General features: G+C 44.4%; 2 protein-coding genes across 3 annotated transcripts in view; both read left to right on the top strand.

Moving 5' to 3' along the window:
• Nucleotides 1–231: 231 nt before the first annotated feature.
• On the top strand, nt 232–8,206 carry STRAP (serine/threonine kinase receptor associated protein). Of its 2 annotated transcripts, none has more exons than XM_009902794.2 (10): nt 232–484; nt 1,610–1,745; nt 2,508–2,589; nt 2,998–3,070; nt 3,641–3,737; nt 4,673–4,810; nt 5,367–5,503; nt 6,219–6,368; nt 7,542–7,607; nt 7,940–8,206. In XM_009902794.2, the coding sequence occupies exons 1-10, from the start codon at nt 373–375 to the stop codon at nt 7,999–8,001; spliced, it is 1,053 nt and encodes a 350-aa protein (XP_009901096.1). In that variant the 5' UTR covers nt 232–372; the 3' UTR covers nt 8,002–8,206. The 2 variants fall into 2 exon arrangements, with proteins under 2 accessions (XP_009901096.1, XP_054023989.1); XM_054168014.1 differs by having other exon boundaries at nt 7,937–8,206.
• A 2,120-nt stretch (nt 8,207–10,326) lies between these two features.
• DERA (deoxyribose-phosphate aldolase) overlaps nt 10,327–23,481 on the top strand; it is a 69,938-nt gene continuing 56,783 nt past the window's right edge. The window contains exons 1-2 of the mRNA XM_054167838.1: nt 10,327–10,400; nt 20,512–20,609. Of these exons, the coding sequence (XP_054023813.1) occupies nt 10,370–10,400; nt 20,512–20,609 (129 nt within the window). The 5' untranslated portion in view covers nt 10,327–10,369. The remainder of the gene's footprint in view (nt 10,401–20,511; nt 20,610–23,481) is intronic.

The following is a 23,481-nucleotide window of genomic DNA, read 5'->3' as shown; positions in this document are numbered from 1 at the left end:
GCGCGGTCCGTGACGGCTGTTGTGTCACAGGCGCCAAGCCCACTCAGCTCCGCAGAGCCGCTGCCCCTCGCTGGCGCTGGGGGACCCACACGCCCGCCCCGGCTTCGGCTCCCGCCGGAGACACACACTGCAACACCAGCGCAACGCCAGCCCACCTCCGTCCCGCGCCCAGCGGCACTTCCGCCCGAGCGCCCCAGTGACGTACTTCCGCTCCGGAGCGCTTCGCTGTCGTCAGTTCCGCTCTCGTCGCCGCCGCAATCGCCGCTTCCTGTCCGGGCGGAGGGGACTCGTGTCCCTTTCCACTCTCCGTGTGTGCGTGTCCCGCCACCGCCCCGCACCCCTTTCTCCCCTCTCGCCACCGGGGCCGCCGCCATGGCCATGAGACAGACCCCGCTGACATGCTCTGGGCACACAAGGCCCGTGGTGGACCTAGCCTTTAGCGGCGTCACCCCCTACGGCTACTTCCTCATCAGCGCCTGCAAGGGTGAGCGGAGACAGGCGGCGGCGCCCGTGTCGCTAGCCCCTTTGTTTTAGTCTGTCCGGCGTGGATGGCCTCGGCTTCAGGGGTTCGGTGTGTGGGGAGAACTGGGCCGTGCCACCACCTGGCTGCCTGCAGGCCGCGTGTCGCCTTCCTGTGGGGATGTTTGCTGGGGCGGGCGGGAGAGCGGGGGGAGGTCGCGGGAAGGGGCCGATGCTTGTCAGAGCAGTTGTGTCGGGGTGCCCGGTTCGTTCAGCGAAACGCTGTTGCTTTTAGAGTTACACCAGTTTATGGTGTTGCCAAACGAAAACCGGAGAGAACAGTTCGTTTCATGGTGGTCAATTATCACGTTGTCCCGGGGGGTGTCAAAGCCCGCATTCCCCCAGTTTGGATTAAAAACATGAGATAAAGTCTCAACTTTTTTTTTTGCTTTTTCTTTTTCCCTTTCCTCTAAAACTGCCTATTTCTACCATCGGTGCACATGAGCTGTAGATTTTAAAGTTTGTTCACATTTAACCAAGGTAGCTGCCTTGCTGAACCCAGAATGATGACGTCCATCTCCTTTACCATGAGAGCTCTCATCTCATTATGTAAATGCCATTTTACCTTCATATATGAGTATGTTGATCCTACACGTGTATAAATAAATTTAAAGAGACATGCCTTTCTGCCCTGGAGCGCTGCCAGTTCAGCTCCCATCTTCTTTTGGGAACAACTTTTTGATAGCCTCCCACAAAAGGGAATTGTGTATATTTTAAACATACTTGATTAGAAACATACAACTTATTTCTGCTTATTGTTAGTGTGAAAATGTAGTTCCTAACTAAAATATCCACACCTGTGCAGCCTGAAGAAAACTATAACATAAAGCCTAAATGAAGTGTGCATTTCTATCTTCTTTATGCCTTAACACAAAACTTTTGTCTCACTTGGAGTAGTATTTTAATGTCTGTAGAGTTTTAGAGGCGTGCAGCAAGTACAGCTGCATATCTGAGCTCTTCAACTGAACTCTTAGACAGAATAGCTTAGTACAGGTTATGTTATTTCCACATGCTGGTGCAAGCATATATTTTTAAAAACAGCTTCCTTTTTTATCATGTTACCTGAATGTTGTGTTTGTGTTTTGTGAAGATGGTAAGCCTATGCTGCGTCAGGGCGATACAGGAGACTGGATTGGAACATTTCTGGGTCATAAAGGTGCTGTTTGGGGGGCCACTTTGAACACAGATGCCACGAAAGCAGCTACAGCAGCAGCAGATTTTACGGCGTAAGTGATCTTGTACTTTAGTTTTTAGTCTGTGGTACCCTCAGGTGACATACAGCTGTAGTAAATGACCAGTTCACTTGGTTTTCTTTAGTAATTGTTAGCTCATTTATGACTGGCCAAATGAAAAACTAGGCTTCCAGATTCTTGAAAGCAGCTACAGTTGATTCCATCACAATGATCAACTATGATTCCTTTGTGATCAGTACACTTATTTACTAGACCAGTTTGCTGGAATAACATTCCTGTGTGGCTCTGATCTCTGGCACTATAGTTATGCCAGGGCTGAAAGAGTGATTTATTTTTTAGTTTGTTTGCCTGTTTTGCTTCTGCCACTTAGCCTCTTTTTATTGTAAGAAACCTCTTGTGAAAAATCTAGTGGATTATTTCTCATGTATTTTTTTTGTTGTTGTAACTTTGTGCTATTTGCAGTGTGTATTGATAGTTGGCAAGTTGAATCCTGTTAGTGTAGGGCAATATCTATTAATAAAGATGCAGAGAAGGGCTGCCTTTGTCTTAAATCAAAAATGGTAATGAATCTGTGTTCTCCTGGAAAAGGGTAAAGAAGAACGGTGGGGTAATACAAATAAAGCTTTAGTAAAAGCATATAAAGCATTCTTACTGAATAACTGGGATATAACTTAAAAGATCCCATTTATGATAAAATGTTAACATGGTGTCAGGAAAGACTGCTTGCAAACAAATCTATCCAGGTTGATTCATCCTGGTCCTACTGAAATGTAAATGTTTTCTCTTGCCATTCAGCAAAGTGTGGGATGCTGTGTCAGGCGATGAACTAATCACATTGGCTCACAAACACATTGTCAAAAGTGTGGATTTTACACAGGTAGGGAAAACTTTTGTATGTTACTCACCAGGGATGTGAGCTCCTGAGTGGGGTTTGGTTTTAGTTACTTTTCTACTTTTACATGTTCATTTTAATGAGCAAACAATCCAGTGGACGACTTGCAGTTTTAAAGGCGGTATGTCACTGTCCCTGGAGGTATTTAAGAGAAGACTGGATGAGGCACTTGGTGCCATGGTTTAGTTGATTGGATGGTGTTGGGTGATAGGTTCGACTCGATGATCTCAAAGGTCTTTTCTAACCTGGTCTGGTCTATTCTATTCTATTCTTCTATTTAATGTGTAACAAGTGTGTTAGAGGCTGTCTTGAGAACTGTTATTTTAAGGCTCATGGATGAAGGCTGATATTTTGATTCAAAATAGAGTTGACCCTTTATAACTTCTGTTTCAGGATAGCAATTATCTGTTAACAGGTGGACAAGATAAATTGTTGCGTATCTATGACTTGAGCAAGCCAGAAGCAGGTGAGTCTGCTTTTTTTAGCACAGATTCTTGTTTTCTTGGAATTGAATGAAAGACATCAAATTCAGAGCTTTTTTCTGTTATGAATAACAGAAGACAAAGTTGAGGATTGTTACATAGCATTTATAACCTTTTGCCATAGTTAACCTGCATGTTTTAAGTTTGTTTTTACAAGTGAATTAGAGTTTATCTGCAGTGGCTTTCAAGGGTAGGATGTTTCAGTTCAATGCAGACTCATTAGAAATAGGTCTAATTAAAATTTAGTAATCTGAAAGAAAAAAAAGACTCCAGGTACTTCAGTATCAACATGAATTGGAACATAATTAACTGCTAATGATTGATGCAAAGCTGGAGAACCTTGATGTTGAACTAGGGAAACTTAAATAAAATGTAGTCAATCAGCTACCCACTTTACATTTATCCTGTTCCTGGAATAAAATCTACAAATGAAGTCGTAAGTGCTTGAAATAATGGAAGTGGAAATCCACACAGCTCACAAAAGTTCTCCAGACTGCTGCATGACATCATTTCATTATCTTACATGTATTAAAATGTTTGGCTTTATTTTAAAGAACCTGATGTTGTCAGTGGACATACTTCCGGCATTAAAAAGGCTTTATGGAGCAGTGATGACAAACAGATTCTTTCAGCTGATGATAAAACTGTCCGGTAAGGAAAAGCAATTTTCATTTTTGTAAGAAGTTCACTTTTATTTATTGTTATAACCTGTTTGAGAAGATACTGCGTCACCAAAAAACCTAAGTAACAAACACAGGTAATTTCATCCTAGGTTGTCATAGCTGCATGCCAAATACAGTTACCTTCTGCTGTCAGAGATGTAAATTTTGTAATAATTCTAACGTACCTCATAAATGTGGCCTGCCTAGTAAGAAAATATGGTATGAGAACTGCACAGTAGAAGAGGTTTTTGCCTTTTTGCAAGGAGATGAATTTGTAGATGGGGTGCTGTGCATGTACACTGGGCCGAGGTGTTGCTTGCTGCCTAGTCTTTTGCATCCAGCCTTGGAAGACGTGCAAGGCATGGACTATCTAGGCACTGGGATAAAAGACTGTGAAGAGTATCTGGATATAGTGCACTATTGATAGACTTAGCCTTCATTCTGAGTTGAGTAGTGTTCTTATAAGATATCCAGTCATGGGTAAGTGTTTTATTTACTTTATACCCTATTGATTGGAGATGTGCAGCAACCTAGACAAAGCTGGCTGCTGGGAAAATGAGTTGACAAAGACCCTTCCTCAAACTACGTTATCCAGAAAAGACGGGAGGTGTTCCCGACAATTTCCTCAGCTTTTTGGCTGATATGGCCAGTGTTGTCTCATCCCTGCCTGTCTCACTACTCATATATTTATGGCACAAAGGAGAGAGAACTAGAATTGTTTTTTCTGCTTTGTGAAAAGAATGGGAGAGTGAAGGTCATTGGTGCAATTTCCATGTAGTCTTAACTGAAAATCTGAAGTACTTGTGGAATCAAACCATGTTCTTTGACCTTCTTAATCCAAATCTTGTCACGGATGAGAGTGAAAATGGTTTAATTTGCTGAAGTAATCAGAGTCTTTTTTAATCTTTTTCATTTCCTCTTAAGCCTCTGGGACCGGAGTACCATGACTGAAGTGAAAGCCCTAAATGTTGCAATGTCAGTGAGCAGCATGGAGTATGTTCCAGAAGGGCAGATACTTGTGATAACCTATGGGAAGACTATTGCTTTTCATAGTGCAGAAACGTGAGTAACAACCACAGAACTTTCACAGGTTGGGTGGTGTGCTTGGCTGTGTATGCACTAAAACTGACTGCACAAGGCCAAAATCACCAATTACCAGAACTGGCATTTGTGGACATCTTTGGCATCTTGTCAGAGGCAGTGTGTGAAACAACTCCTCTCTTCTATAACAGTGAACTGTTAACAGTCTAGAAGATGCTAGACCATAAAGCTTTGGAGCTGCTTTTGTTTTGCACTAATTGTAATGGTGGTTAAATAAGTTTTAGCCAGTGCTTCTCAGAGGACTATTTATATATCTTTATGATCTCTTAAAGCAAGTTACACTTATGAAAGCAGTTGTGCCTTAAAGTAGTTCTGAAGGTGTGAACTTCTTTGGCATACTCTGATCTCATTTCTGACTTGATGAGCATGATTTACAGGCATTAAAACGTCCTTCAGAAATTGTGTGGATGTATTCTTAAAAGCAGTTGTGATTAATAGAATCAGTTTCTTTGTTCTTTGCTGTCAGGATGTTTTTTGCTGTTTTGATTAACTTCATTAACAAACTTTTCTCCCTCAGTCTAGAGCAAATTAAATCATTTGAAGCACCTGCTACAATCAATTCTGCATCACTTCACCCTGCAAAAGAATGTTTGGTTGCAGGTGGTGAAGATTTTAAACTCTATAAATATGACTATAATACAGGAGAAGAATTAGGTATGTTTGTCTTCTACAATCAAAAATGAGTTGTGAAATGGGTGTTACTTTAATGCAATAATGACTATTAAAAGAAACTCTTGTACTCAAAAAGTTTTGGCATAGCATGCTCTGCAAGAGGATGAAAAGGCACATTATCAGTTAAGCATTTTTTCCCTGGCTCAATATAACTTAAATTATTCTTTTAGAGTTAATTAAAGCCTCCATTAAACAGCTTTTTGCACCTATTTAAAGAAGTTATGTCATTCTGTATTGCTGCAGTAGCAGGCTGTATGTTAACTTGTGTGCTGCTGTAGCATTCATGAGATATGTTTAATGAGTTGCAGCTACTTGCCTTTATGAAAATGTCATGTGTTGGTGTTACACATGCCTTAAAAGTCCATTTTTAAGTTTTTTCCATTGATCCATTCCTTGATTAAAATTGGATTGAGTGACTGCAGGAACAGAGCATGCTACCGACTGACTTTGTAGTTTTGTTTAGAATGATTAAGCACCTGTTTTCTTGCATTTAATAAACATTAAAATGTTACTTAAATTAGAGGTGGCTGAGACACCAGTTAAGAGAAGCTTTATTTTGCATCATAAGTTAAATAGTGAGAAATTGCCCCTCACTGGTAATTATTTTCTTCCTCCTCCTCCTAATTTCAGTTATTGACTGAAGTGTCAGTTGTTGACTGAAATTTGAAATTAATGTTCTCAATGTGTTCTCTTGTAGAATCTTACAAAGGACACTTTGGTCCAATTCACTGTGTTAGATTTAGCCCTGATGGAGAGTTATATGCAAGTGGCTCTGAGGATGGTACACTACGGCTGTGGCAGACAACAGTAGGGAAGACCTATGGTCTTTGGAAGTGTGTAGTTCCTGGTAAGTGTGAGCTTCTCCTGGTGAAGCTTGGCTGCTCTGTGTGCAATTCTTACATAATTTTTATCATAAGTGCAATCTATCATCTGAATTTCATAACAGTGACTGTAGTGTCTTCTGAGCATGTCTGTACCCACTCAAGTCTGCTAGATTAAGGATTTACTTTTGTAGCTGTCATGAGCCAGCAGTGTGCCCAGGTGGCCAAGAAGGCCAATGGCATCCTGGCCTGCATCAGGAATCATGTGGCCAGCAGGAGCAGGGAATTCATTGTGCCCTGTGCTTAGCACTGGTTAGGCCACACCTTGAGTCCTGTGTCCAGTTCTGGGCTCCTCAGTTTAGGAAAGATGCTGAGTTGCTGGAAGGTGTCCAGAGAAGGGCAACAAAGCTGGGGAGTGGTTTGGAGCACAGCCCTGTGAGGAGAGGCTGAGGGAGCTGGGGTTGCTTAGCCTGGAGAAGAGCTTACTGCTGTCTACTGCTACCTGAAGGGAGGTTGTAGCCAGGTGGGGGTTGGTCTCTTCTCCCAGGAAACCACCAACAGAACAAGAGGACACAGTCTCAAGCTGTGCCAGGGGAGGTTTAGGCTGGATGTTAGGAAGAAGTTCTTCCCAGAAAGAGAGATTGGCTATTGGAATATGCTACCCAGGGAGGAGGTGGAGTCACCATCATCGGAGGTGTTTAAGAAGAGACTGGATGAGGCACTTGGTGCCATGGTTTAGTTGATTAGATGGTGTTGGGTGATAGCTTGGACTTGATGATCTTGAAGGTTTTTTTCCAACCTGGTTAATTCTATTCTATTCTTAATCCTATTTAAGCAGTTCAAACCTGTAATCTGATTAAATATAGACAGTTTTGTGGATAGTGAAGCAAATATTCTGATGTATCTTTATGTTTTAGAGGAAGAAATTACTACCACTTCTATAAATCCTTAGGATATTCTAATAACTAGAAGTGTGAATTATAAGTTCATTTTAGATTGTGCTTCAATTCTGTAAGTATGGGAGCAAGGAGCAAAGCCTAGAAGAGCAGCAAGTGAGTATCCATTGATGAAATTGTTTACTCAGTGCCTTCTCAACACTAAATTAAGTGGGAAAATGATTTTTTTTTATGCAGCTGGGTGCAGAGAACTGAATGGGGAGAACTGAACGTACTCACTATTTTTCTCCCTCCCTTCTACAGAAGAGGACAATGCAGAAGCAGCAAAAGCAAGGACCACCCTTCCAGGAACTGCAGAGGAGGAAATAGGTAATGCACTGAACTGCCAGCTTCAACTCAGCTAGGTGTTAACATATCAGTCAAGAGGGCAACAGTCTCTAGTATGGATGAAGTATTTTCTCCCAAATATCTTCTGGCATTTTTCACTCAAAAGATTTTCATGCTTTTTCCTGAAAATGACCATGTGGTCAGTGTCAGACTAGTGACTAGAGCTGGACAGACTGAAGAGATAGGGTAGAATAACTAGATCAGGTTAAATGAGTTAGCAAACTGAACTGGTCTTCAAGCAATCCCTGCAGCATTTCTTTGGATTATATGTCTAACGTGAAGTGCAGTAATACTCTTTTTTTATTTAACAGCAGAAGATCTTCCCTCTGAAAACTCAGATTCAGTGTACAGCTCAACTCCTGAAGTTAAGGCCTGACGACTGCAACTGTTACACAGCGTATGGACATACAAAACAAAATCCAGTGAAGAGTGATAAACAGCAGCCTTCCAGAGTGTGCTCTCTACAAAAGGCAAGGATGGGCAGTAATTGATGAGAATGAGGTGGACCTGGCTAGGTGTTGTCTGTAAGAGAACTGAGTATCCCAATAAAAAAAAAAAAGGAAAAAAAAAAAGGAAAAACAAACAAACAAAAAGTAAACAAAAGACAAGTAGTAGAGTTTTGCTGTCTCTTTAGCATGACTGCCTACTGTCTTTTCAAAGAAGTGTGTAAGCCAAACTCCAGTCTCCAATTTCAGTTAGACTCATTGTAGCATGTTTTCTTTTGGAGAAGAGATACAATGGCTTTCACCCAGTTGGTTGGTGGTTTTATTTTCTTGAAAGTTTAAAAAGTTTGGCTTTAGTTGAAGAGGGGGTTATGTACTTGGAAGTATTTGGTTCGGTTTTTGTTTCATTGTATGCAGCTTCTGAACATGGAACTGTTTTCGGTTGTCTCTAAATAAAATGCCTCTCAAAACTTGTATCTTCCTGTTGAGCGTTGGGTTCATGGAATGAAAAAGCAACCAAGTTAATTACCTAATCCTTTCCAGCAGCTTGGGTTTCTACTATGAAAGAAACCCAGGAAGAGTGTTTTAGTTGTTGGTGTAGAGGGCAGGGGGCAAGTTCTTTGGAGATGTAAGCTTTGTATCTTTTTATTCTTCAAAGTCTGAATGTAAACATGAGTCTTTAAAATCAAAACCACTGAAAACTCCTAAATTGGACATGTTGCCTGAAGTATTTGGTTGTACATGAAAATCTTGGAGGTTGGCTATGAATCTATCTAAAGCTTGGGTTTAGTCCTCCAGGCTGGATCAACAAAGTTATTCTTTCAAGGTCACAGATTGTATTTTCTTCATTAAAGAAAATATTGCCATTCTTCTACTTGTCACTTCCTTTAATGTTATGCTGAAGGGTTTATATAATACTTCTGTATGGAAAGGTGAAAAGTTACGCAGAGGTGGTGTTTATTCATACTAGCCCATGCTCTTCCCTGCCCCCAAGAATACAGTACTGCTGTCATCTCTGAAAATTGAAGTTTAACATTTGAAAACTAGGGTGTACAGAAGATTTGTGTTCAGACTGAAAAACAGACAATATTTTTCTGCTGTGCATCACAGTCAAACCTTGAGACAAGTTGCCTGGGAAGACTGTGAAGTCTCTGTTCTTCAAGGTACTCAAAACCCAACTAGCTGTGGCACTGGGTTACTGTATCTGAGCCAGCTTAAGGGGCTGGGCTGAGGAGGTGGACAGAGGTCCCCTCCAACTATTGGTGTGGGGGAAGTAAGGCAAACAAATACCATGATTTGTGGCTTTTTAGTGCAATGGTATTGTTGAGAATGCTACCACACAAACATAAAACTAATTTTGGAGTAGTGTCCATTTGAATTTTGCTCCAAAACCAAGCAACTTGCAACCCTCTGATTTACAGCTAATTGGTTCAAGCCTAAATGGAATTGATACTAAGGCTATGAAGACTCCAAATCTAATACCTCAGCCTAGAAGCTGTTCACAAACTGAAAGATGTGTTTAGAACAAAAAACTTGCATCCCTCGCCCCGTAGTGATATGCATTGCAAGCCCTGCTTTTTGTGCCATATTTCAAGTAAGGTGTGTCACAGAGACCTCTGGAATAGCGTCTTTGGATTTTGGAGCTGTGGCTGTTTGCTGCTTTACATGCTGCTGCTCTTTGTGGTTTCTTTGCTTACACTGAGCGAGTAAGGCTGAAGCTGCAAGATATTTACTCTAAATGAAAATATTAACAGTATTTAATACCTTTTTTCATGTGAGTTTGTGTCATTACAACTCTGGGGAAGAAGTTACAGCCAAAGCCATGAAGTTGTCAGTGGCTTTGTTACTGGACTTGCATTTTACAGGTGTTACTAGGAAGCTTTACAGGGTCGGTAAGTTCTTGCAGCTCGTGTAACATGTTCACAGTGAGCACCCTGAAGATTCAACTCTGAGAAAGTGGAAGATGTCTGGACACATTTTCGTCATGGTTTGGAGTTACTTACCACTACAGGAACAGCCTGTCTTGGTAATTCTTGCCGCAAATCGGCAGCGGTCTCTTGCCTTGTGGAAGCTGAGCGCTAGAAGGGTAGGCCATGTGCCGTTACCACCAGCTCCGGTACGGTGGGCTCGGTACCAAAGCGCCGGCGCATGGGGAATTGCATGTCCTGGGAGCTGGGGCAGATCTGGCGAGCCCGCCCTACCCTGCTGCCCGCCTGCGCGGGGCGGGACCGGCGAGGCCGCAGTCTGCCCTCCCCGCCCAGGTCTGTCAGCGGGGGCGGGGAGCCGCCGGTGGTGTGGGCCATGGCGGGCCGAAACCCGGGCACCGAGCTGGGTAAGGGATGGCGGCTTGCGGGGAGGGCCTAGGCCCCGGCTCCTCCGGAGATAGCTGTGAGCTGCGGAGCGGTGGTGTGAGGGGTTGCCGAGGCGGCAAGCCGGCGAGCAGGGCTCGGCAGCGCCGCCTGTCCCAGGAACGGGCGGAAAAGTGCCGGTGTGCGCCCGGGCGGGGCAGGCGCCGGGGGGCTCCCGGCTGGGGGCCGGGCTCCCGGCCGCGCCGCTCGCCAATCCCTGGCCGATCCACTTCGGCGTGTACGGGCCGGGAGGCTGCGAAACCTTGTGTTCCTGGAAAGCCCGAATAGCCATAGACTTAGGTCTCCTTTAGATCGTTTAACGTGTGCTTGTAACGTGTTGTTCGGGCTCTCTATTTACCCGGCAGGCCTGCAGGAGGCTTAGTTTCCCTTTGGCACTTCAGGTTACACAGAAGCTGAGGCTTGCCCGTCGCTTTGGGCCTCGGCTGGAGAGGCTCTGAGCAGTGCCACAGCTCGCAGAATGGGCAGCACCGCAGGGCTGTCACACAGCTGGGCTCGGTCACGTCCGGTGAACTTAGACGTCTGATTCTCGCTGAAGAAACTTCCTTGCACTTCCTTTTACCCAGGAGCTTCGAAGCGATTTTTGTTAGTTTGATTCTGATTCACAAACAAAGTATTTTAGCGTTCTGCTTGTTGATTACTCGCTGATGAGGATTTTCCAGGTGTTTCCAGGTGGTCTGTATGCTTGAAAGGTAGCTCATTGAGACTCTTGAAAGTGTCCAGAGGAGTGCAACAAGGCTGGGGAGAGGCCTCAAGCACAAGCCCTATGAGGAGAGGCTGAGGGAGCTGGAGCTGCTTAGCCTGGAGAAGAGGAGACTCAGGGGAGACCTTATTGCTCTCTACAACTACCTGAAGGGAGGTGGTAGCCAGGCAGGGGTTGGTCTCTTCTCCCAGGCAGCCAGCACCAGAACAAGAGGACACAGTCTCAAGCTGCACCAGGGGAGGTTTAGGCTTGAGGTGAGGAGAAAGTTCTTCACAGAAAGAGAGATTTGCCATTGGAATGTGCTGCCCAGGGAGGTGGTGGAGTCAGCGTCCCTGGAGGTGTTGAAAAAGCAATTGAAGCCATGGTTTAGTAGTCATGAAGTCTGTGGTGACAGGTTGGGCTTGATGATCTTTGAGGTCTTTTCCAACCTTGTTGATTCTATGATTCTCTGCCTCAGGTAAGGCAGAGGGCAGCTAAGGCTATTTGCCATTTGCCATCTGGAGATCCTCATCTGCTGGAGGGTGGGGAATGAGAAAGGGCTACAGCTTTCTGACTTTGCACCCAGGAAACCCAAACTGCAGTGGTGGTGAAGAGGAGTAGGTGGATTATTAAGTGGAGGTGATAGAATAAGCAAAGGACAGCTGGTGTGGAACAGATCTCAAAGTTAGCATGAGCAGAGTTCAGGCGGTCACGCTGCACGGTATCACGTGGCTGTGCCGTCTGCAACAAGCAGGATTTCTACGAGCTAAGGTGCACTTCAAATGATTAGCCTGTGGACAACAGAGAGTTCACAGTGTTTTTATTCATGTGTTTTAAATCCTGGAAGTGTGCTTTCAGGTTGCACTCTGATAGGCTTATTTGCAAGGCTGTTTTCAGGCTGTTTGCAAGGACAGGTGGGTTTCAGTTGTAGTCTTTGGATTAATTTCCTTAACAAACTTTTCTCCCTCAGTCTAGAGCAAATTAAATCCTTTGAAGAACCTGTTACAATAGGTTCTGCATTACTTCACCCTGCAAAAGAATGTTTGGTTGCAGGTGGTCAACAAACATGTTAATAATATAATGGTAAAAATCTCAGTGTCAGTCAGGAACAAAGCTAGTGTGGGACTTTGCAGATGCACTGCAGTTACTTTAGGTGCATGTTGTGCTTTTTATCACTGGTAACCTAATTTTACAGTTAATTGTCAGTGTTTGTTGGGGAGTCCAGAAACTCGAATGTGAAGTTGGTTCAGGTCCTGTCAGTCATCCTCTGACAGACAATACACCCCAAGCACTTTGGAAGGTTTTACCAGCTTGTGCCAGCAGCTTTGACAGTAATTCAAACCATTTGCCTGGTATCTCACAGAGCATTCTGTGGGATTTGAGTTTTCTAACAGGGACACCTAGTGGTCTAATGTCTTTTACTAAACAATAGCTTATTTGTCTGCTTTTTACATGCTTGCTGCCTAATGTCATTATTTAAGCAGCTTTTAGAGAGCATGCACTTGTTTGTCAGTGACAAGGCAAACTCTTCTCAAATCATGCTATACAATGCTTTCCCATGTATTCTTTTTCCTAAATAAATACTTTTTTTGTAAAAGGCCTTAATCCTTCCTCCCTCCTTACCTCCCTCCTGTTGTCCCTCTTCCTTAGTAGAAGAGCAAGGTGTTTACTTAGAATAAAGAACATGTGCGTGTAACACAGATGAAAGTACCATGATTTTCATGGGCTAGTCAGTGTGCCTCTGCTCTAACAGACTGATACAGAAAGTCATGTAAAGAAGGTGGATAAGGAGCTTTTCAAGTTTGTCATTCCAGAGGGATTGCTTGTGGAATCATTCTTAGGTACTTGGGATTCACTGCAATACTTTCAAGGGACTGAGAGGAGTCAGCCTCTCCTGCTCTGCTTCCAAGAATGCTGGATTACAATGGACTGTGAAAAGCATCAGAATCACAGGATGTCAGGGGTTGGAAGGGACCCCTGGAAATCATCAAGTCCAACCCTCCTGCCAGAGCAGGACCATAGAATCCAGCATAGGTCACACAGGAGCATATCCAGATGGTTCTTGAAAGTCTCCAGAGAAGGAGACTCCAAAACCTCTCTGGGCAGCCTCTTCCAGTGCTCCGTGACCTTTACACTAAACAAGTTCCTCCTCATGTTGAGATGGAACTTCCTGTGCTGTAGTTTACATCTATTGCCCCTTGTCCTATCACAGGGTGCAACTGAGCAGAGCCTGTCCCTTCCTTCCTGACACCCAGCCCTCAGATATTTATAGACATTTAATAAATCCCCTCTGTGTCTTCTCCTCTCCAGACTAAAAAGCCCCAGGTCTCTCAGCCTCTCCTCCTAAGGCAGTGCTCTAGTTCCTTCATCATCCTTGTAGATCCCTGTCCCTCTTGAACTGGGGAGCCCAGAAATGGATGCAGTATTCCAGGTGAGGTCTGACTAAGGCAGCAGGTGCAAGCCATTGCCACTTCCCAGCAAAACACTGATACACATGAATGACCATCTGTTTTGTATTGTAAGCTGGTAACATCCTCCTTTGGGTTAACTGTGGGCATGCCAGGCATCTGCCACATGGGTTTTCTGTTCCCTGCAGATGAAGTTTTGATGCAACTTCAGAAGCCATGGAGAAAAACCACATTTGGTAACCTTGGGTAGAGATAGCAAATGGCAAGCAGGATGTTGAAAAGCAAACAGGTAATTTGTGGAGCCTGAACTTAATGCCTAGATACAAGTCTTTCTTCAGGACACTCAGGAGGAAAACTGGAAGGAGGAATGGCCTGCATAAGGTTGTGTGACAAAACAGGCAGCCTGGATTGCCTGTCATGTAGTTTTGTCATTTATTGTGTGTAAAAGGGTGAATCCTGCCTGACCAACCTAAGTGCCTTCCATAGTACAATGACTGGATGTGTTGGCAAGGGGAGAGCAGTGGATGTCATTTACTTCATCTTTAGCAAGGCTTTTGACACCATCTTTAGCACTATGTTTTATAGAATAGAATAGAATAGAATAGAATAGACCAGGAGTTTGCTGTGGGGGACAGTGTTGAAAGCCTTGCTGAGGTCCAGGTAGACTACATCCACAGGCTTCCCCACATCCACCAGGTGAGTTACCTGATCATAGAAGGAGATCAATGTTCTATCCACATTGGGACATTTGGATGTATGGATAACAAAATGGTTACAAAACTGGTTGGATGACTAGTCTGAGAAGGTGATTATCAATAGATCATGCTCTACTTTGAGGCTGCTAATAAGTAGGATAATGCCGGGAGTCTAGCCTGGGATCTGTCCCATTTAACATTTTTTTTCAGTGACCTGTTAAGAGGCAATGGACTGTTTGCTCATGAAGTTTGCAGGTGAGACTCAATTAACCAGATCACTCAGAGGGACCCAGAGTTCTGGGGAAATGGGTCAACAGGAACCCAGTGCCATTCAGTAGGACTGAGGGCCAGAGATCTGCCCTGGGAAGGGTGAACCAAGGCAGCTGCCTGGGGAACCGCTCTGCTGAAAGGCTCCAGAGCCAGGTGGGCAGCAAGCTGGGCAGGAGTCAGCAGTGCCCTGTCTAGTGATGACCAGTGGCCTTCTGGGTCATACCAACAGGCAGTAGCTTGTAGAAAGGGAAGGATTGTCTCCTCTGCTTAGCACTTGTTACACCGTATCTGAAAGACTGTCTGGGTTTGTCGTTGCCCAATAGAAGAGGTGGACAAGCTGGTGCAAGTTCAGCAGAGGGCCACCACAGTCAGGGGCTGCAGCACTTGCTGATGGAGCTGGGCGGGTTCAACCTAGGAAAGTGATGGCTTCAGGGAGCCTAACAGCAGCCTGCTTGTCCCTGTGGGGAAGGTATCAAGAAAGCAGAGCCAGTCTCTTCATAGAGACAGCAGGCTTGTCTTGAGACACACAATTTCATACTGGAGATAAGGAAAAACTTCTTCAAGGACAGTCAAATGATAAGACAGGTTTCCCAGGAAGTCTCCATCCTTGGGTACTCTCAAAACCCAACTGAATAAAGCCCTCAGAAGTGTGGTCTGAGCTCAGAGCTGACCCTCTGAGCACAAGATGTTGGACAAATGACCTTTAGAGATCTTCCAACACAAATCATTCTGTGATTATATAGTTTTTACCTCTGTCTAGGTATGTGTGTATTCCTACATGTGCATTCTGAGAAGTGAATAGTTACAGGTCTTTTGCAAAGCCTCTTCTTGGGATTCTGAGAAAAGGGAAAAAAAAATCTTATCTGTGTTGCTCAGCCCTTCTAGTTGAAGGGCCAGAAATACATTCATTATGTTTCAATTGATATTTTTAATTATAGTTGGTATTTCTGAGCCATTTACATGTGAGAGCTAGCCTGTTGGCAAGTGGCATTTAGATAATGAAGTGTTGCATCCCTTCTCAAGACAGTGTAATTCTGTTCTAATATATTAATAGCTGGTTTTAGCTTGTTCTGTGGCTCTGCTTCTTCACTGTTCCTTTATAACACCTTTGGAATCTGCTGGGTTTTAATCAAATTTGAAGGACAGATAGATGTCTTGGAAATAAGTCACTGAGTGGAGTGACCAAATTAGTCCCTCTCTTGAGGAAAAAGCAGGCACAGCTCATCAATTACATGACTTTTTATTACATCTTTTTCTAGGGAGTTTATGCAAGTCCTGTTTTACTCCACAGTCATAAGGACCATGGGTTATTGGGGTGAGGAGAGGTCTCTGGACCTGGGAAGATCAGAGGGAAGAGCAGAGGACTTGTGCCTGCGGGAAACCAGGCTCCCATTGTTCTGTAGCTTGCTTTCTGAGGAAAGACTTGTCAGTGGTTTTTAAAGTTCTCTGAGGGATGTAGTGATCTGCTCCATTTGATCTACAGTTGACACTGTGTGATTTGATGAATGTCACAAGATAGTAGAACTGATTTCTAGTTCAGGGCTCATGCTGTGGTGTTCTGCTTTGAGTACCTGAATGCTGGTGACTTGGAGACTAAACTTCTCTTGTGTAAGGAGAGTCGAATGGAATGGAATGGAATGGAATGGAATGGAATGGAATGGAATGGAATGGAATGGAATAGAATAGAATAGAATAGAATAGAATAGAATAGAATTAACCAGGTTGGAAAAGACCTTCAAGATCATCAATCCATCTCAGAATGAAATCGGTCCATAGCAAGAAGTACTATGGATAAATAACTACAGCTTTTGACTCAAAGAAACTGAATAACCCCCAAATCTCTAAGCAGCTTACATGGCGGGATAACTAAAAAAGGCCTGAACCTGAGGACTTTTCTCTCTTCAGTGGCTTTGCTTGGCTGTGCATGGCCAGCTGGGGTCACCCTGTGACCAGCTGAATGGCTCAGTTCTCCACTCCAGCAGGCTCAGGACACAGTTTCACTCCTGTCTCCAGAAATAACAGCTTTCATCACTTCCCTTACCCATTTTATCATGTGTTCACGGTAAGAGCAGGAGTACACATGCTGTTTCTGGCACAGAAGAGGAAATAACCAGTTGGGGAGGCAGCTTCTTTTGGGGACAGTGCTGCCTTAAAATGCCTGTGAAACTACAGCCTCAGGCATTCTTGAGCTTTCTGTTTCACCATCTGAAGGGATGCCATCTACACTTCTTTTTTTTTTCCCCCTAAGCTTTTGAAAAGCTTAGTCTGTTTTATGAGGAATGTGTTAAGTGTCTTAGATATTTATGTAATTATACTAATGAAGTAGGTTTATTTATTGTTTTCCCAGGAAATGCTGGGTATTTTTGGATTCGTGTCCTTCAAAGAGAGGAGATGAATTTCCTGTTAAGAGTTTGAATATCATTTTTTTCAAATGTCTTCAGAGGAAGGGGGGGAGGGGGAGGGGGGAAAGAAAAAAAGCAAACTTGAAGAGTGATTACAGAATATTGGCTAATTAGCTATAGTGTAACTGCTTTAATTACTTTTATCCCTGAAGCCACATGACTGTGCAGATGACTAGCAGATGACTTATTTGAAAAAAAAAAAAGCAAAGAAGACGTGTTCACACTGCAAGGTTAATAAGCCTAATTAAATATAGTTTTCCTTAGCCAGATACTAAATCATAAAGCTTGAGGGAGGAGGGGTGGGGGGGGACAGAATGCAAAGGCAGTCAGTTCTGTTTTAAAGAATAGTTTTATTTTGATTTTTAATGGTAAAAAAAAAAAATAACAAGGGGGAAAAAAAAAAAGCTGGGATTGTGAGTGATTGTTCTGAACAGAGACACTGAAGGATTTGGTGAGACCTCACATGGCAAACTTTGAAAGTCTATTTAGAGACAATTATGCTGAGACATATTTGTTTTCACTTGCCCACTGCTTTAATTAATGGAGAAGTGGGCTTGAATAAAAGGTCTGTGTTAGACAGAAGTCTCCATCTGCTGCTGTGTAGTACCAGAACTTTTGTCCTTCCTCACCATGTGGGGTTTTTTTTTTCTTCTTCTTTTTGTATGACACCATTTTATTTCCTTCAGTAAGCTGCATAATGTCTCACAGTTGTATAGGCAGAGTGGAATTCTGATCTAAAAAAAAATAAATATTTGGTGGTTTCTGAAAGTTTTCTGTCTGTGCTGTGCACAGTGGTTTGGTATCCTACAATTCCACAAATTTTGAGCAAACTTGTGTCTCAGGCACAGAAATAAAGATATTCATAGAGTCATAAAATGGTTTGGGTTGGAAGGGATCTCCAAAGGTCACCTAGTCCCACCTCCCTGCAGTAGATAGGGATGGCCTTCACTGTATCAGGTTTCTCAGAGCCCTGTCAAGCCTGACCTTAAATATCTCCAAGGATGGGGCCTCAATTACCTTCCTGGACAACTTGTTTTGGTGTTGCACCATCCTCATGGTAAAGAACTTCCTTCTAATATCCAATCTAAATCTGAGATGGATTAATGATCTTGAAGGTCTTTTCCAACCTGGTTAATTCTGTTCCGTTCCGTTCCATTCTGTTCCGTTCCATTCTGTTCCGTTCCATTCCGTTCTGTTCCATTCCATTCCATTCCATTCCATTCCATTCCATTCCATTCCATTCCATTCCATTCCATTCCATTCCATTCCATTCCACTCTCCTTACACAAGAGAAGTTTAGTCTCCAAGTCACCAGCATTCAGATACTCAAAGCAGAACACCACAGCATGAGCCCTGAAGTAGAAGTCAGACCATTTCAGACCATTTCCACTGCAAGCCTTTATAAACAGTCCTTCTGCAACCTTCTTGTAGGCCTGCTTAAGGTACTGGAAGGCTGCTAATAGATCTCCCCAGGACCTTCTCTTTTCCAGGCTGAAAAACCCTAGCTCTCTCAGCCTGTTCTTGTAGGAGAGGTGCTCCAGCAAAATTATCTCTAGAAGGGTTGAGGCAGACCCCCTCCCCACCATGGTCAGAAATAACTACTCAAACGAATGGATGGCAAAAGTGATGGAAAGTTTAAATGGAAAGCAGTGAGTGTGTACAGAGAGCCAGAAGCGCAGTGACAAAAGAGATCCCAAAGCAAACCCAGGAACATCCCAATCCCACCTGAGGGCGCACCTAGGATCCCCAGGGTTCCTTCTTCCCCCCCCCCCCCCCACTAGGCTAGTCTCAGCTGGCCAGATCTGAGACTGCCCATCCCCCCATAGCCTTGCGCCTAGCCAGGCCCATGGCCGGGAGACTTGTCCCCCCGTTACGGGGTGACGGCGAGGGCAAGAAAGAGAAAGTGCCAGACCCTGTGCTGGATCTTACAGTGGTGCAGAGAATTATGGTAGGAAGTACCTGGTTTCCTGTGTCCACCCACTGGGCTGGACCTCTGGACACAGGAAGCACCCCACGTAGCAGAAGGCACCCAGCCCAAACTGCTACAAATAACAACTCAAATGCTTTGTTATGCAAGGGTTTGCCCAGAGGTATTGGTGACCATAGAATCATAGAATTGTTATGGTTGGAAGGGACCTCAAGGATCATCCACTTCCAACCCCCCTGCCATGGCCAAGAACACCTCACACTACAGCAGGTTGCTCACAGCCACATCCAGCCTGGCCTTCAAAACCTCCAGGATGAGGCTTCCACCACCTCCCTGGGCAACCTATTCCAGTGTCTCACCACCCTCATGGGGAAGAGTTTCCTCCTAACATCATATCTGAATCTACGCATTTCTAGTTTTGTTCCATTCCCCCTAGTCTTATCACTCCCTGACACCCTAAAAAGTCCCTCCCCAGATGTCTTGAAGGCCCCTTTCAAATATCAGAAGGCCACAGTAAGGTCTCCTCGGAGCCTTCTCCAGACTAGATGGTCCCAACTCTCTCGGTCTGCCTCCATAGGAGAGGAGCTCCAGCCCTCTGATCATCCTCTTGGCCCTTCTCTGGACACATTCCAGCACATCCAGATCCTTCCTGTAATAGAGGCTCCAGAACTGGAGGCAGTACTCCAGGTGGTGTCTCACCAGAGTGGGGTAGAGGGGGAGAATCACCTCCCTCGATCTGCTGGCTGTGCTTCTCTTGATGCACACCATGTGGGGAGCGGTTCCTGTAAAGATAGGTTCATGCATGCAAAAAATGCTGTTGTATTCTGGGTGCCAGCAGACACACAAAGGACTGAATAACTATTACCGTGTTCTGGAATCAAGAAGTGAATCAGCAAGCAATGGCAGAAGGCTGTTTTGTGAGGCTTTTTTTATGTTCTATGTGTATCATAAACTTCACAGTCCACGTCTGGCAATGTAGTGTCTCTCATCATTCAGTTGTAATGGTGAACAAAACAGGTTGTGTGCATCATCCAGTACCCTAAGAGAAGTGAGTGCTGTTATGGTATTTTGGACTGGGCATAAGTACAAAAGCCCTTAAAACAATTGTAGGGAAGGAGCAAATCCACCAAGCAATAATTTGGAGTTGGCTTGGAAGTAGAGAGGTAAAGAGTTGTCTTTAAACAATATATGTATATATATATAAAACACAGTAACAGGTAAGGTTCACAAGGGCAAGGAACAAGGATGGATGGGAGGGAAAAAAAAAAACAAGAATACAAGACCAGTCTCTCTCTGAAGAGGTGTGGAGGCAGCAGGGAGAAGGATCAGGCCTGACCATGTGGCAGAGGAGCAGGAAGGGAGCTGCAGTAGCTCTTCTCCAGGAGAGGCAGGAGCCAAAAAGGAAGAGCTGATGGCTGTAATGTCCTCCCTTTTATGCTCTAGCTGGGCAGGGAGAGGGAAGTGGAACAGACTCAGTTTCCCAAGGGGGAAAACACCCTGCAGGGAGGGCAAAGCGCTCGCAAGCCCTCCACCCCCTGTTTTCAGGCTGGGCGTTAACCCGTCACAACAATATGAAAGCACAACTTGCTCTTCAGAGGTTCCGAACCGGGTTGCAAGTATCATCTGAAGTCCCACGCCGTGTGTTAAAAAGAGCACAAAAATAGATGAGCCTTTTCTTCTTTTCCCACCCTAGAACTTGGCTGGCTCTCCAAAGTGTATGTGAATCGACCTGCAGTTGTGAAGCATGCAGAAGAAATTAAAACATGGAGAACTCTGAAAGGTAATTGGCAAGTAAGTGCTCTTTTTGTGCATTCCGCTGCTGTATTTTTCAAGCAGTCACTCTCCTTCTCCAGGCTGCAATATTGAATTTTTTTCAAGATTCATGTAAACTTAAAAGATGTGCTTGTCCATGTCTTATTTTAATAATTTGTATTTGATGATGATGGGATGGAATAAGGTGACGCGTTTATCCAAACAAGTTAAAAACCTTATAACTCATGAGTGGCAAAGCCGCAAATGAATTTAAGTCATCTTTATTCATGAGTGGATTAAATTGTATATTACTATCCCACCACATTTATTCTGTTTCCCAGACAGACTTCTCTGCATGCTGCCTTCTTATTTTTTAATTTAAAGCTGTAAGATATGATCATGGTCCCTGTCAGGTTTGACCTACCTGGATGATTTTTCTTTACTTAAGCACCCCCAATATGTGTGATTCTTTTACTTAACTAGTTCCTAGCTAAAACTGAAAAAAATCCCAACTGGCTATGACATTAGGGGGAAAAAAAAAAGAAAGAGCCCACTAATGTTAAAAGGACTAAAATTCTTGACTCCTGACATAAGGTAAATGATCAGTTATTGTCCGTCTTCATACAAAATAGGTTGACATAAGCTGTCACTAAAGCCAGTGATGCAAATTCAGGTGACACACCTGGTGGATGTGGGGAGGCCTGTGGATGTGGTCTACCTGGACCTCAGCAAGGCCTTTGACACCGTCCCCCATAGCAAACTCCTGGCCAAGCTGTCAGCCCATGGCTTGGACGGGAGCACACTGCATTGGGTTAGGAACTGGCTGGAGGGCCGAGCCCAGAGAGTGGTGGTGAATGGTGCCACAGCCAGCTGGCGGCCAGGCACCAGTGGTGTGCCCCAGGGATCAGTGCTGGGCCCCATGCTCTTTAACATCTTCATTGATGATCTGGATGAGGGGGTTGAGTCAGTCATCAGTAAATTTGTGGATGACACCAACTTGGGAGCAGATGTTGATCTGTTAGAGGGCAGAAGGGCTCTGCAGAGGGACCTTGACCAGCTGGACAGATGGGCAGAGTCCAGGGGCATGAGATTTAACACATCCAAGTGCCGGGTTCTGCACATTGGCCACAACAACCCCATGCAGAGCTACGGGCTGGGGACAGAGTGGCTGGAGAGCAGTCAGGCTGAGAGGGACCTGGGGACAGTGGTCGAAGGTAGGCTGAACATGAGCCAGCAGTGTGCCCAGGCAGCCAAGAGGGCCAATGGCATCCTGGCCTGCATCAGGAATAGTGTGGCCAGCAGGAGCAGGGAGGTCATTATCCCCCCTGTATGCTGCACTGGTTAGGCCATACCTTGAGTCCTGTGTCCAGTTCTGGGCCCCTCAGTTCAGGAAGGATGTTGATTCACTGGAACATGTCCAGAGAAGGGCAATGAAGTTGGTGAGGGGTTTGGAGCACAAGCCCTATGAGGAGAGAGTGAGGGAGCTGGGGTTGCTTAGCCTGGAGAAGAGGAGGCTCAGGGGAAACCTTCTTGCTGTCTACAACTACCTGAAGGGAGGTTGTAGACAGGTGAATGTTGGTCTCTTCTCCCAGGCAGCCAGCACCAGAACAAGAGGACACAGTCTCAAGCTGCACCAGGGGAGGTTTAGGCTGGATGTTAGGAAGAAGTTCTATACAGAGAGAGTGATTGCCCATTGGAATGGGCTGCCTGAGGAGGTGGTGGAGTCATCATCATTGGAGGTGTTCAGGAGACTTGATGGGGTGCTTGGTGCCATGGTTTAGTTGATTAGGTGGTGTTGGATTGGTTGATGGGTTGGATGCGATGATCTTGAAGGTCTCTTCCAACCTGGTCTGGTCCATTCCATTCCATTCCATTCCATTCCATTCCATTCTAAATGAACTTCAGGGCTGACTGGTATTCATTGAACACCCAATAAAATTGTCTAGCAGTTACCCTCAAGCACTCCTGTTGCTGCCCTTCTGGCCAATTTGACAGACACTGGCCTGGTGTGCATTTTGGTTTCTCCAGTTTCTATATGCTAAACCATCAGATAGGCAACATAAGCTTGTGTCTTCTGCAATGTGGAGTAGGTGAGGCATGGTAACACTTGTTTCTGCCACCTCAGCAGCAGGATTGAAAGCACTGTGAGGGGAATTGCAAGCAGAGCTGGCTGCAGATGCTTCGGCAGTCAAGGGCAAGGTCTGAGAAACACCACGCAGCAGACTTAAAGGCTCCCAGTGAGCTCTTAGCCATGGAGTTGTAACTGGTGTCTAAATTACAAATGGATTCTTCATTCACTAAAAAGCTGCTCTGCTAGAAAATTTGTGTGGTTCCTCCCCTCTGCATGCTGAGCAAGTCTTTTACTTGCAAAAGTAACTGAAAACCTGGAAGTGGGAGGAAGGAGATAGTGCAGGATCAGTCTAATAGTGCAACACAATAGAACAAAGCAAGAATAATTCAATTATACATAGTTCTTAAAAAAGCTGTTCAAAATAGTTGGCACCCTGAGCTTTAGCATGTTGGGCAGCTATTCTGGGGTGGCTGAAGCTGTGTCTACAAAGAGATCTTGCAGATGACAGTTTGGGAATAACTTGATATAGCTGTAAGATCTTGCTGGAAGGTAGAGGAAAGAAACTTTCTGCCTGTTGCATGAACCTGGAAGTTTGTGCTTTGAATGTTATGATTAAGTAAAAAAAATGGACATAAACTGAAGGAAGTTAGACCAGATCAGCATTTCTCAAGAGTTTCTTATGCATAAAAAGTCCCATGATACCAAATTTTGCAGTCCAGTGGCTCTGGCTTTGGAAATAGTGTCAGTGAGAAAATCCAGAGGTTTTCCATAACCTTGGCTGTCTTCAGGTAGTGCAGGTGCAGTAGTGTAAAAATGAAACCTTTGATTTGACTGTGTAAA

This window comes from Dryobates pubescens, chromosome 15 (assembly GCF_014839835.1).
Source record: "Dryobates pubescens isolate bDryPub1 chromosome 15, bDryPub1.pri, whole genome shotgun sequence".
NCBI classification, from domain to species: Eukaryota; Metazoa; Chordata; class Aves; order Piciformes; family Picidae; genus Dryobates; species Dryobates pubescens.
The sequence above is the reverse complement of the archived record's forward strand: the minus strand, read 5'-3'. Positions and strand labels throughout refer to the sequence as shown.